The sequence below is a fragment of the Protopterus annectens genome, chromosome 1.part0 (assembly GCF_019279795.1).
Source record: "Protopterus annectens isolate FY-2018-M chromosome 1.part0, PAN1.0, whole genome shotgun sequence".
In the NCBI taxonomy this organism is placed as follows: Eukaryota; Metazoa; Chordata; order Ceratodontiformes; family Protopteridae; genus Protopterus; species Protopterus annectens.
Genome location: NC_056725.1, coordinates 653225019 through 653240883, shown reverse-complemented (window position 1 = coordinate 653240883; position 15865 = coordinate 653225019). Strand labels below are relative to the sequence as shown.

The following is a 15865-nucleotide window of genomic DNA, read 5'->3' as shown; positions in this document are numbered from 1 at the left end:
AATGTTTTGAAGAGAGGGGTTACGATAAACGTAAGACAGAACTCATCAGAGATTCTGTTTTATTGGGTCAGAGTATGCAACAAAGTAATGCCAGAATATATGATGGTTCGAGGGGGAATAGGAGGAATTTTGATAACACCAAGGTGAGGTTGAACCTTAGATATACTAGTGACATCAAACACATTAGAGATATAATAAGCAAGAACTGGCATATTTTATTGACTGACCAACGTATTATGAAGCTAGTAGGCCCAGTACCCTCCTATACTTATTATAACAGCAAGAACCTTAAAAGATTACTATGTGTAGAACCCAGTCAGACAATTAGACCGAAGACATCTAGGGGAGATGCTCCTGGCACTTTTTCTTGTCAGAGATGCAACATCTGCAAATATATCACATTGGAGCAGATGTTTACACATCCTACTCTGCCATATAGGTTTGAACCACGATTTAAAGCTACATGTGAGGATAGAAATTTGATATATTTGGCTGATTGTGTGATGTGCAGCGCTTTTTACGTGGGGATGACGACGAGATCATTGAAGGAAAGGGTGCAAGAACATGTCAATGATATTTTGAAGAGTGATATAAAGAACGCCCTTGTGAAACATATTACGACAAATAGGGGACACTCTTTCAGATTCAGGGTTCTACAGAAGGTGACACCTAGTAAGAGGGAAGGGGACATATTCAATGACCTGGAACAAGTGGAATTGAGTTGGATTTTTAAACTCAAGGCTCAACATGAGCCGGGGTTGAATCAATATGTGAGCATTAGGGCCCCTTTAAAGGCACGTTCACTCAAATAAGTGGTGGCTAAGGTACAGCTATTCTTTTGTGAAGTACATCTAGGTACACATTTCTAGTTGTGAAACAGGAGTTTTGATTTAACTATATGTACATGTTCATGTTGACAGTACACATCTGCATATTCATGGAACGTGGATTATATCCCTATTAGATTTTTCGGGTGAATGTACTTTGTATGGGAGTTGGACATACCATTAGTAGGTTATAATATATACACACACCTTTAGATCTGCACGTATGGTATATATAGGCTTGCATTTCAGTTGTCCATACCATAGTAGCATAATGTACATATAGATGTTCTAGTCCTGATATTATATGTTTTTACATGCATTCACCTATAAGGGAGCGTTATGTGAAGTTTGAGGCCACAGGTGGGGTTTTAGATAGGCTTTGTTTTGTTTCATCTTGGAAAAGCCATGAAGTTAGAGATGTTAGCTATTTGATGGATGTGCCCACAAAGTTGGTTATAACAGTCCAAATGAGGGGCCATGGGTTACCACCCATTTATATAGGTTGTTACCCATTATATATGTATTTGACCCTGTTTTCAGCGGATGAGACATATTTAGATCTGTATATATGTTTCCAGACAGCCAGATGTATTACAGTGTAGATTTTAGCTATGACTTTATAACTCATTCATTAGGCTGTATCTGACACATTTTTGCAAACTGTTCCTTATTTATAGGTAATATATACCCCGAGCCATATATATAACGGGTGATGATGTTTTTCCAGCTGGTGGCTAGCGGTTGTTTTTCATTCACTAGTGTTTTTTCGTTTGCTGGTGGCTGACGAGGTTGATACATCTAAGTGTGATACATCTATGTCGGATATATAGATTCTTTGTAATGGGTGATCGGAATATCAGAATTTACTTTGAAGTTGACGTCTATGTTGTTGCGACATATTTTTGCGACATAGTTTGGCAGAGACGTTTAGTGTTTATAGATGGAAAATGAGACAGTCAAGTATTTGTCTGTTCCTGGATGGTTGTATACAACGCACATTTGCGTCTGGATGGTTTTTATGGTATCAGGCTGCGATAGTATAACAGCAATTCCTTCAGCCAGGGCGCCAACGGATGTATGAATTTGTGATCCCGCTGAGGCGGAGTAGCGGTTAGTTATGGCAGCTGGACATAGATGGCGATTATGGGAGACGATCGAGTATGGTATGTGGATGGCTGAAGCTGGATATTAACAGCTCATTTTAGGGCTCTTCAATATTGTTTGTAGAGTTTTGGATGGAACTCTTAATATCATGATTGATAATTTAGTGAGAACTGAACATGACTTCAGTATGAGCTGATAGGTTCCATATATATACCTAGCGATTTATTATAGAGTGTTAGATCTCAGTTATTGTGGTCATTGGATGTGGATTTTAAACTATTTTGAAGGTATTGCTGAGTAAGCCGATGGGTGATTTATGTTTTTGCTCGTGTATATGTATCGCTGCTGCCTACGTGCATTGTGGCTGTTATGGTTACGCGTTTTTTCATCCTCCTTTTTCATCCTCCTTTTTGCTGTTAAATACATATATGTTTGTTATGATGCATTGTTTATTATGATGCATTCCGTTTTATTATGATGCATTTCTTACTGCATTTTATGAGATGTTTGTTTTTTGTCAGTGTGTATTTTATGCTTAAGAGAGTTTAACATGATCTCTAATCTCAAGTTGTATCTAAGTCTGATGTTACTTTTATTTTTATTTTTATATATGTTTTAGTCATTTTGAATAGTTTTCAAGTTGATGAACAATGTATCAGAAGTTTTCAGTACTGCAGAATAGATTACTTAGTTGATTAGTTGATTAATTAACTATTCATTTGTTAATTGTTTAATTAGCTGCACACTATATTGGAGAGGTGTGTCTATTTTAGAAGGTATAAGTATTGTATTTTAGAACTTAATTTTGTTTAAGGATCTGAAGAAGCGTGTTGTACACGCGAAAGCGCTTGTCCGATTTAAGTCCGATTAAAGACCTGTGATTTTATCCATTTATTGTGGTGGTCTGTTCCAGTTTGTCTTCAGTATTATTTATAAAGGTGGCCTTTAAACAAACAAAACACTGTCATATATCATGCATGTGCTGTTAGAAAACTAGCTAAAATAAAAGACAACTGTTCAGAAAGTTGTGCATTTGGTATGAAAGTACTGATGAAATTCTGCAATATACGTCAGTGGGGTAAATTAATCTCCCATTGCAGTGAAATATGAAAGTGAGGGATAAAGTCTGAAAGGTGGCCAAAACCACAGGTTCTCTAAAGTTTGTCTTGGTTTCATTTGTCTCAAGACTGAATGTAAAAAGGGCGCTCACTGCAAAAGACAAGGTGTGTTTTACAATCAACACGTTAAACTCTTTGGGAATCCCAGAGGTGTCTAGAATGGAAGTGGTTAACAAGTCCAGATATCAGGCATTCTAACTGTTCCAATAAATGGAAAGTAAATTCCCTTTCAATTGTTGCTCATTTACTTAAAGATGCATTTGGTAAGGATTTCTCTCATGCAGTTGTTTGAAACAATACATTGCATCAATGACCCTCAGTTATGGCTATCCTTATTTCTCTTTGTGTGTTTCAGCCATGTAAGTTTAAAGCTTGTTTGTCTGGCTTCCTAAACAACTGGAAGCTCTGGATTTTAGTATCTTGAATAACATTGTTTATGCTTCACCATGCAGCTCCTTGATTTCCAGTAAATAAACATCTGTGTTTATAAAAGCAAAGGTATGTTGGCAAAACTTCCTACTAAGTGCCTTTATTTTATTTGGAGGAATGCCAGTTAAATTTAGCTGAGAGGAATATCTGTTTGACAGATTGCTCTTCCAGAACAGAAAAGTAGTTGCCTTAAATGATGTAATAACGGCCTTTAATGATGTAATAACGGCCTTTAATGATGGTAAGCAAAAGCTTCCCTTTCTTGTGCAAACTCAGTTTATGTTTTACAAAAAAAATCTGTTTAAAGTTTCAGGATAATCATTTCAATGTAATGCAATCTACTACATTTTCAAGCGGTATTTTTCTTAACACATCTCTGGCTTTACAGAGGAATGATAGCACCAAAGCTTTCAAGTTACTAGGGTCTCTAACATGCAAGAGTTTATCCATGAATTAAGGTGGTATAGAATATGAAAGGTACACTGTTCTGTCAGAACATTTCATAGCAAATAAAAAGTGGTAAAGGAGGGTTGACACTATGCATGTGAAAAAGTAACTACTCGGCTGAAAAATGGCAGAGCATATTATATATAGACTTTGTGAACTCATACATTGAGGACCAAAGATGCTCCTTGATACAGATTCTATGTTATGTGTGTGCATATACAGAATAATTTATAACGTGATACCTGAAAGGATGGAATATGCATTTTACATGAAGACCTTCATACAAATAATAATAATTCTCACACTAATAGACTATTATAAAAAGCAGATGTCACATCACTGTCATTAATACATTTTTGTCAGATGGTGGAATTAATTAACATTGTTTTGAGGATGGTGTAGATATGCTCTGCAACAGTGAAAATCTACTAGAAAGTGGTGGGCTGTGATCTGGAGGAAAGGAGAGGCCACTTTAATTGCAGTATTGTGAAGGATATCTAGTGCTGGGGTCCCCTTCAAAACATCTAAAACCCGTAACATCTAATTTCATAACATCAAGACCAGAACATCTGAAAACCATAACATCTAAAACTCATAACATTGAATTTCATAACATCTAAAATGTATAATATCTAATAGTGTATCAGCAGATATGTTAATGTTATAGTTTAATCTGTTAATCTTGTGGTATCACTATGAGATGCAGCTTTTATTTCTATAGTTATTATTTATATAGTGTAAGAATTCATACTATTTATATAGTGTTTATTTTGCCACTCTGTATGTGGTTTTTAGGCCATACAGGTAAGTGATATAGACATTATGTGTACATTCTTTATGGTGATCGCGATACAGTGGGGTTAGGAAATTAACTTTTTCCCACTGTAGTGTAATCTCGGAGTTGGTATATTTAATTTACGGGGGGTGTGGGGGGCAGAGCCTCCTCCATGGGGGGTGCAGGGGGGCTTGCCCCCCTGGAGAAACGTAGTAAAAAGTGTGTTTGGTAGTTTGATGTTGTTATATGTGGAGGGGATGTTAATTTTATGTGATTTGTACTGTTCGATGTTTTGATGTACATTTTCGATATTATGAAATTTGATGTTATGGGTTTTAGATGTTTTGGGTTTTCGATGTTCTGGTCTCGATGTTATGAAATTAGATGTTATGGGTTTTAGATGTTTTGAAGTAGACCCCTAGTGTTGTACATTGAACTGCAAACTCACACTAAACCAATGGGTTGTGATTTTTGAATATAATCACTACATACTTCATTACCTTAATGGACAGGCAAATGGTGTACCCTGCATGGGTATTAATTGTAAGAGAGTATTGTTTCACATAGACTGGGGTAGTGGAAACAGTGTAGGGATTACAAACATTTAGTGAGGGAGATTAGGGAAGACAGTTTAATCTCATCACCAAAAGGTGAGGGAGGGAACTTCAGCATTTACTACTTGAAAGACTGTTGGGGGTAGTGTGCTGCACTGCACACAGACAGGGAATCAAGACAAAATGTTGTCCATTGGCACTTAGGAGGCATTGCTAAAAGAGCACAATTGTTTTACATAAATGGTGGAGGCTGAGAACACTGATGGGTTAGGGGATGAGAGGCACTGTGGACAAAGATCACTCAGCAGTCATTGGCAGATGGACAAAAGTGTCTTTTCAATGACAGTGTAGGCAGGATAGGCTAGGCAAACTAATCACTTACAGCTAAGTAGGGATGATGGGAGGGTCACTAAAAGTGTGATGGTAAGTAAAATGCTTTCAATAAATGTCAACATAGGGGGGTTAAGGGTGGTCATGACATGTTTTTGGTATGGAAATTTATGGATGGCATCTTTCCTTGGGCTGTTAGCATGGTGGGGGGTATTTATTGTTAGCAGACAGATTTGGATAGGGACATCCTTCAGGATTTCCTGGTGTACTCTGTTACATCTTCCAGAATTCTTATTCCTCATGTTTATCCTTATGTCTCGCATAAGTTCTGAGTAAGGATTTGTGAAGGCATACGACATTCATAGATATACATATATATATATATATATATATATATATATATATATATATATATATATGTATATATATATATATATACTACCTAAATTCTACACATCTTTTTATAAGCAGTATGAATATTTTGGATATATTATGCCACTTATTTATCCTGTATTTGTTGTAATGTATTTTTAGTAAAACTAAACAAGGTATGAAATACTGTGAAGCATCCGTTCCACCAATGAGTACTTTATATGAATCCAAGGAAAAGTAGCTCAAAGGTGGAATAAACTCTCCTCCTATAGTATCCAATAAAATAGTCACAGTAATGATAAAGTCCAGATACGGAGGAGTGAACACAGCTGTAGGAGATATACCAAATAACTCAAACGTACTAAAGACGTACTGAAAACACAAATTTTAATCGAGTAAGCGCTTTCACCTACTTGGCTTCTTCAGACTCGTATATGAAAACATAAAAACATTTACAAACAGTGTATAAATAGTCTTAAAAGGCGGGAAATGCTAGTCATTAACTCCACCCATAACAATAAAATTAAAAGAGCAATTCATTCTGTTGGTGATACTTCGTAAACAGATTGAATATAAATGTCTGCAAACAACTAAAATCTTCAAGCAGGCAAAGTCTCAGTGCTGCAAATTAACATAACATAAGGCTAGCAATCACAGCTAAATGTGCCTACAAGTAAAGAATACACAAAGATGTCAAAGAATAAAAGTGATGTATCAAAAAATAAAAATAATATATATGTTCTATTGTAAAATCTGCTAGAAATCTAATTTGATCCAAAATACACATAGACGAAAAGTTCTAAACCCAATCACTGTCATAAAAACTGTCATAAAAAGATGGCAGATATATAGTTGGCTAACAGAACAAATAACAGCAACAACAAAACTGGTGTACCTGTTAATGAGCTTTGAGTCTTCTCATTCTCAGGAATGGTTTGACAGATAATTTTGCATTCAATCCTGGTGGTACATCTGATCTAAGCTTCATTATCCACATGTTCTCCCTAGCTTCTGTATGTGTTCTTACATCGCCTCCTCTCATATTCACTTTTGTTTGCAGATATTAATATTCAATCTGTTTACGAAGTATCACCAACAGAATGAATTGCTCTTTTAATTTTAATTTTATTGTTATGGGTGGAGTTAATGACTAGCATTTCCTGCCTTTTAAGACTATTTATACACTGTTTGTAAATGTTTTTATGTTTTCGTATACGAGTCTGAAGAAGCCAAGTAGGTGAAAGCGCTTACTCGATTAAAATTTGTGTTTTCAGTACGTCTTTAGTACGTTTGAGTTATTTGGTATATCTCCTACAGCTGTGTTCACTCCTCCGTATCTGGACTTTATCATTACTTTATATGAATATTGAATTAAAATCTTTTTTTGCTAATAAACAATAATCGTTTAGTGGTACCTTTACAAACACGTATCCTCTGCCTGCTTTCAGGAGTAACATCAGTGTAATCAGCAAACCATAGATGCCTATGTAAAAATGTGTATGTGGATTGCGCGTCATGCTTCCACTAATCACAGTGGAATTCTCCACACATATGGTTGTATTCTGAAAAAAAAAAAAAAAATAAATTGCTTATGTATGTTGCAATTGTTTAAGTGTTTCAGATTCATGATTTCATCTATTCTCTACAGCAATAGCAACAAAATTATTACTGACTTACTTACTTTTATACATTTTATTGACTAGGCTTACCCAGCTGGGAAAGATTCATTCTCAGAGGGGACCCAGGAAATACAGAAAGGCAAATTTGTTTGCATACTGTGACATAAGTAATAGAAACAGAAATACAAGAATACCGAGTTAAGCATACCTCACTTAGAATTTCTGAAATACAGTTATGTTAACATGTGTATATACACCCAAGTAAGATGTGATTATAAGAAAGCAAACATATGCTTCCACTGAAATCTAACTCAGACATCTACAACAACACAATCAGTAACAGTAGCATTGTGCCTAGCTCTTCAGAGCATTTTAACAGTGCACAGGCTTAAGGCTCTGAGCTATTAATGAGCTGTTTACTGTAGTCGTGTAGAGGGTTCAATTCTTTCCATCTCCATTTGCCTGTTGTGTGACTCTGGGCAGAACAGTACTCTTGGGTCACCCTGACAAGAACATTTGAGTCCAGTCAACTAAAAAAAGAAAACATGATTTGTTATTTTCCTGTAAAATATCTTTCAGTGGCTCTTTGTTAATGTCCCTCTGACATTACTATCTTCCTGCTTCATTTCTCATACAACTTGTTATTGTTGTTTGTCTTTCGGCTTTTTCCCAGTAAGGGGTCACCACAGCAGAACTCCGGTCTGCTAATGATTGGCAGTAGAGTTTTATGAAACGCAGAGGTGCCAGCTCAACACCCAACCTTCAATGAAGGCATGCCCATTTATGTACACACATGTCTTTCGAATGCTAGCCAACCACGGGGAGGACATGCAGACTCCACACAGAAGGCACTCCCAAGCCAAGCCGAGAATCGAACGGGAGAATCTCTTGCTGTGAGGTAACAACTCTACCACCGTACCACTGCGGCATACTCATACAACATGCCTGTTTTTTTATTTAATCATTTGTTTATTTTATTTTATTGCTGGTTGCTGACTAATGCACTGGTCTATTGCCCCTTTTCACTCATGACTTCAGCTCACAAAGCGGCATGCAATTGTTTTACATAGTGAGGAACTTTGAAATGATAACAATCTCATCGCAATGACAACAAGACCATGAAATCTTATAACATAGCAGATAGACAGATAATGCAACAATATTTACAGAGGGTTCAAATAGTGAAAATGTAAAGAGTATGCTTAACGACGTGAAAACTAACGAGCTTAATTGTTCAGTATGCAGTACATAAATATTGGACACAGTAACTTTCAGTTCCAAAAAAATATATATATGAAAGCCAAGGTAATTTTATTGGGAATATGACATTTCACTGCACTGCAGTTTGTCAAAGCAGAATTCACTATGTTTTACTAAATCAGTTTAGTGTCCAAAACTCCGCAACAGAAGTTAAGCCTACTGAAGGTGCTGCGACCTTTACAGAGATGATATTTCATTATGTGTTTCACAGAGGTTATATTTTGTGTGGTAGGTCTTCCTCAGCATGCCCACTTAGAAAAGTTTTTTAGTAAATATGGTACAGCAAAATAGGTTACGTGAATTGCTGTTTCCCCAAACTCTTATTTTGTTAATCTGTTTTGGATCGAGTTTTAACACACTATACATGAAGGAAACAACTCTGAAAATTTCTGAGTTGTTGTTGTTGATTTTCTTTCGGCTTTTCCTGGTCAGGGGTCGCCACAGCGGAACTCCCGCCCGCTAATGATTGGCAGTATATTTTTACGGTGCTGAGGTGCCAGCTCGACGCCCAACCTTCAACGAAGGCACACCCATTCACGCATGTCTTTACATATATTGCTCTCTGGCTTGCATAAAAAGCCATGATCTCATGCATTCAGTGTTCTGCTTGTAAAGATAATGGAACATTCAAAGATGACCAGGGCCAAAATATAATCCTGCAGCACTCATATTTTGCCAATAATTTATGAAATGTTTTTGTCCTGGGGTGATGCATGTGAATAACTACTGGTGTATCAAGAAGAATGTTTATCTGGTGGATCATATTAATCTATTATCCAGCTCAGTTGTTCATTGTGGGATGAAACCTTGGCTGTAGCAATGGCAATCCAGGTTTGATTAACACTCCTGAGAACAAGAGGAGACAAGTAAGGGAATGAAAGTGAATGACATTTTCTTATCTTGTTCATCCTGGGAAGAAGGATGCCTTTTAGCCCACAGCAAGAAATGTAAACCTTAACTTCAGTTTTGTTTGTATACTTAAACATTAAACGTCTATAAATTAAAAATAGTAAAATAGACTAAAAAGTGACAACAATTAAAAATAAACACAAGAATGTTAAAGTAATAAATACTTGAGGAATTATCAGAGAAGACTTTAGTCAGAAATATAGATTCTCTGGGATCATTAGAAACAGGCTATAGTGCCATACACTGAAAGTCACAGAAGCAAGTGGCAAAAACATAGATCATGGCAGGTAAATGTACATGCACCAGATGTTTCAAGCTACATCAAAACAGCCACTAGAAGTGCCACAGTGGCAGAGCACAGTACACACGGACATCTGGGAACAGTCAGCTCTTTCAAGTATGATAGGCTGTTAATGCATAGAACCAAAAATGGCCTAGATAAGACTCTTGACAACAATATGATACCACAATATGATATGAGATACAGCACAACAATAGATTAGTAACAAGTAAATTATAATTTAAAAAGAAAAATATAAATTAATAAAACTAAATAAATAATGTAAAAATCTAACATTTTGAAAGTTGTAGGACAGCCACTGCAGAAGCTGTAATAAAGCCTCCTGAAAGAAGACTGTGATTTGTATACCCAAGTTAGAGATGTTAGCTGGTTCCAGAAGACTGTGGAATGATATGCAAAAGAAGTCTTACATCTCCAAATGGGCCACCATAGCCACCAGCAGTCCCACACCTGATGACCTGAGCCACCTAGCTGGAACATAAGTCTTAGCAGGTCCTAGATAGTGTAGGAGTTGGTAAGGGAGATTAGGAAACTTAGACATCTGACTAACTAACAGCCTTAATAGCTCCTTCAATACAGCCATGGTGTTAGAAATCTGGGTAATGTCCATTAGCATTCTGGCAACCGAGCTTTGCACCCACTGCAAGCAAGCCAGACACTCTCCAAAATCTGAAGGCAGAGAGTATTTCTATAATCAGGGCAGGTCTGATGATGGATTGTAGTACTTGATTCAGGCAGTGTTTTATAAATTGAAATAGGATGACTTGAGGATGACAGATACCTGGTCCTTTAGTATCAGCCAATTCTTAAGAACAATGCCTGTATCATAAGTTGGAGACAAGAATTCCAAATAATTTCCTCCGTATGTAAATAACGGTGAGAAGAGAAGAACATTAAATGGATGAACAATGGCCACAGTAGCTTCAGTCATAGATGGGTTGCATTTTAAATGATTATGAATCATCCACTCAAAGATTGAGTAATCAGTAAAAAAAAGTCAACCAAACTCTGCAGAGGGAAGGGCAGATACAGCCGAACATCATCAGCATATGACTAGTAAGGATTACCACTCTCTGCAATGACTTTCCTACAAGGCAACATGTGCACATTGAACAGCAAAGGAGCCAGAACTGAGCCCTGAGGTACACTGCAATTTAGTAGCAGGAATGTGATAAATTCAAACTAGACATCACATGCTTACAGTGTTGTGAGAAGTAAGAAGCAAACTGCTCAAGAAAAGCACCTTATTAATTAAGATGCATTTCAGGAGCTCAATAAGGATTCCATGGTCACATTGTCAAAAGTCACTGAGAGATCAAGTAAAACCAAGATGGAATATTGCTGCTGATCACTTACCATCAGGAAGTCACTAACCACTCCATTTCCATACTATTTTCAGACTTAAAACCAGACTGGCAATCATCTAACAAGCCATATCATGTCAGATGTGAAAACAACTGCTAAAAGACCACTTTTTTAAATTGTCTTAGCAAATAACAGAATATTTGACACTGAACAATAATTCCGTAACATGCTTATATCCAGAGATGGTTTCTTAAGGATCATGAAAAACAAAGCCTCTGTGAGAAGCAAACAATATGGAGAATAAGTGGACCAAAAGAATCAAGTTCTTAACAATCTCAGATGGCTAAGGCACCATGCACAACTGGTCAGTCACATTACCTAGAGTTCATCATAATCAGCTATCACAAACCCCAACTCCTTTAAATCCGCCTTAAAAGACAACTTCCATTCATCCTGGTCCTGCCACTGTTATGACCCATCATAACTTCTGTGCAAGTCTCTCTCCCTCCTAGCTACCCACCTGGCTTACAAAGTTTAATCCTCACTCCTTCACCACTCTTTCATCCTTCTTTCAACCTTCTCTCAATAACCTTTGCTACTTTGCTAATACATAAATTATGCTGCAGACTAGTTACACTCTTTATTGTACCTTTGGGTCTCACTTTTCTATTTTCATTGTTAATTGAAATTGTAATTTGAATTACTAATATTTGGAATCTGCTTATTTCTTCTGTAAACTGATATTGTTGTTTTACATTGTAATTTGTCTTTTGCAATTTTTGGAGCTTTTCTCCTCGGGTCTCCACTGAAAATGGGCTTCTGCCCTAAGGGCTAACCTGGTTAACAAATATCAGATAAGTAAAATAAATAATAATCAGCATAATCAAACTCTGCCCAGCATGAACCCAAATCCTCCAGCCCTGATTGCCAGACATGCTTAATGGCTGTATTCTGGGGAAATGAGCACCTTATCTTGACACCCTTGTCTGCAAAGCATCTTGCTGCTTCCTCACAATCTTCTGAGAAAAATATTCTCTGGAGGTACAAATGTGCTGTAGGACTAAAATTATGATAATCTAAAAATTCCAAGCCATATGAAGTACTTTGTTCTGATTCCCCTCTGCATAACATTTATTCCCAGAGACAGCAACTTGGCCAGCAACTACAAATATAATAAATAAATAAATTAAATAACTAACTTTGTTAGCTCTAGTTAGAATGGCCTGTTAAAAACAATCACTGTACTGACCCCAATTCCTTGTTTAATCCAGTAGCTAAGCCAGACGTTGCATGAGACGATGCTCCCAGTGGTCAGAACAAATAAGAGGACATTGAGGACTGAGACCAGGTACCCTCCTGCAGCCTTAATATAGGCATCATATACTGACCAGGGCAATGAACCTGTAGCTTTTTCTTCTGGCTGTATCAGCTGACCTAAGGAGGAAAAAAAAATAACAGTTTAGGTAGCAATTCTCTTATTTCATTTAATTTCATCTACATCATTTTATAAAGTTGAAATAGCAGGCTATACCCATACTACAGACCCTACCGATTCCACACTGTACATTTCTGTAGTCATGGTGTAATGTGTTGTCTGAAGTAAGCTTGGTACAATTTCACTGCATGGGACACAATTCTGTAACTGAAGATGACACACACCATCATGTAAAACAATGTCAATTACACAGTTTATTTGTATTAATATTCTTACCTGAAATGCTCCAGTTTGTCATTACTAACCATTTTTGAACATGAAGTGACACTTCTTAAAGCTCCTTTATTGGTCAGAACTGAAATATCTGCAAATTTGCATAAATCCCCTCCCCACATATACTGTGCTTAAAGTTATTTTTCTAACCCTTCAGTGCATAATCCTTGAACACCAGCATTTCAAATAAAGCACATAGTCATTCTGCTCACAGGCAGATAGTTTAAGAAATCATTATTATTATTACTATTATTATTATTGTTATTATTTGAATTCTGCAGAGGTGCACTGGAAATTTATCGGAGAAGGTAAATCAAAACATGGTTTTGTAAAGCAAAACACATAATGACGTCACTGTGCTTTTCAGCACTATCATCAAATATCAGTCCTTTGGTCACCAAGAGTCAGATCACTTCAAATCTATTGCTGCAAAGCACTGTACTAATCAAAATGTTTTGGTGATAGGTGACTCTATAATTAGGCAGAGAGATTCTCCCCTCCCTAGGCTGGATAAATGCATGTATTAGTGATGTATCTTTCTGGTGTCAGGATCTCTGACATCACAAGGGCTCTAAGGACTCTTTCACCTAACACATATGGCTATGGCATGGTACAGGTGTGTGAGTAAATGACTTGGGGTGGAACACCCTAACGTACATGTAGAGAGGACTATCATAACTCTCCATGCATGTCACAAATGTACAAATAAACAACTCAGAGGACAAATAAAATCTACCAAAGCCAAATTTAAGGTAAGTTTGGCTTCCCAGGCCAAGGAAAACCACAAAGCATTCTTTGGCTATGTCCAAAACCTCAAAGGCAATGCACAATTGTATGCAGAGCTCATTGTAAATGGAGTCACCTGTACTGAGCCAGGACATACAGCAATCCTGCTGGCCAACAAATTCAGCTCCAACTTTACATCTCTCTCCCCCTCTCAAGCTTCCCTCAGGAAATACCATCAAGTATAACTCCCCCTAGAATCACTAGGGAACAGGTCCTTAATGCTCTCTCTAAGGCCACGAACACTGCATCTATGGGACCAGACAATATCCCAAGATGCCTTCTAACTAACATGAAACATGACTTATCAGTGCCTCTGGAATCACTATTTAACTATAACATCCAAACAGATTTCATGCCTCATGAATGGAGAAAGGCAACAGTCATCAGTCTATACAAAGATCGGACATCTACAGACCCATAAGTCTCACTAGTCTTATATGTAAAGCCATGGAAGGAATTATCATGGAGATGATCAATAGAGATAAAGTTAACCCCCAGACACTGGACCCAGCCCAGTTTGGTTTTGTCAAGGGCAGATCATGCCTACTCAACCTGGTGGACTTCTTTGAGAAGGTCACCAAAGCACTGGATGAGGACAAAATTGCTCACACTGCCTACCTTGACCTGGCCAAGGCATTTGACACAATACCCCACTCTGGAATTGTTGACAAACAAGACATTAGGTACAAACCCGTACCTTGTGGATAGCCAACTGGCTCACATACAGGATTCAGGAAGTTAGAACTGAGGAGTCCACCTCTACAAAGAGGACAGTCACAAGTGGAGTCCCTCGGGGATCAGTCCTTGGACTGCTCCTTTTTGGCATTTACTTCTCAGAAGTCAAGGCCAATATCAGTGATCTCTGGCTGACTGCATTTGCAGATGATTGTAAATTAGATGTTGTCACTGAATCTTGACACTGACACAAAAGTTTTCCAGGAGGGGCTGATACAGACAAACAACTGGTGTCAGAGCCATGGACTAAAACTAAATGCCAATAAATGCATAATAGTATCCTTCAGGAAGTCATCCATCCCTGGTAACTATCATATTGACAATACACCCCTTAGAGTTAACCCAGTAGTCAGGGACTTAGGGACACATATAGATCATAATCTAGCCTTTGACCATCATGTATCTACAGTGGCGAGAAAATCATTCTATATTGCACAATCTATAAACAAAGGTATGGCATCTAAGTCCAAGGAAGTCATTGTTCCACTGTATTCGGCATTCATCAGACACATCACTGAGTACAATGCCCTCTTTGGTATGTACCTAACTAGGCATACCCAACAACTGGAATGTCTACAGATGTTCCTCACTAAAAGAAAACAGAGCATAAGTAAAATGTCCTATGCAGACCGTCTCAAGGCCCTATCCCTGTATTCTGTCTCCTACAGGCTTTTGAGGGGAGATCTATGTCTGGCATATAGGGCACTGTCAGACCCCACTCTGATAGACCTCCTGTATATCCACAAAACAAACAGTGCCAGACTTACCTGTTCTAAAGACTTAAACATTGCCTGTGATATAAATAGGTCCTGCTGTAGAGATAGGTATGTATCCCAGAGACTACAGTGTCAATGGAACGGGCTCCCCATCCATGTGAAGCAGAGTTCCTCCCTAACCCAATTCAAGTGCAACTTGGACAATTGGATGGGAAACCAGAAATTCATCCCTGCTTTGGCAGCCAAGTGTCTAATGGACACAAGTAACCTATAAATGGTTCATCTCCCAAACCATTGCTTACACGTCTCAAGGGTATCAGAACTTGTCAGAGATTTGGGATGCATGGCTAGGCTTAAAAATGCCCTTGTGGTCGTTAGCCTAGTAAACACCTATGAACCTAAGACACTGGTCCTGACAGGAATCCCCTCCTGAGGATTCATTAAGTGTAAGCATAGGACAAGATGGGTGACAGTCCAGCTTGTTTCAAAAAACATGGCCTGTACCTCGTGTTACAAGGCTTCCACATATTGTCTAAAGCCTTTGCTGCTCCCATAGTGCCTTTTTAGCCA

The 15865-nt window shown here is 37.7% G+C and overlaps 1 protein-coding gene across 1 annotated transcript in view; it reads right to left on the bottom strand.

Annotated features, from left to right (window-relative positions):
• ABCC5 (ATP binding cassette subfamily C member 5) overlaps positions 1-15865 on the bottom strand; it is a 608550-nt gene that overhangs the window by 273587 nt on the left and 319098 nt on the right. The window contains exons 18-19 of the mRNA XM_044061975.1: positions 12600-12784; positions 7372-7518 (exon numbers count right to left, since the gene is read on the bottom strand). Of these exons, the coding sequence (XP_043917910.1) occupies positions 7372-7518; positions 12600-12784 (332 nt within the window). The remainder of the gene's footprint in view (positions 1-7371; positions 7519-12599; positions 12785-15865) is intronic.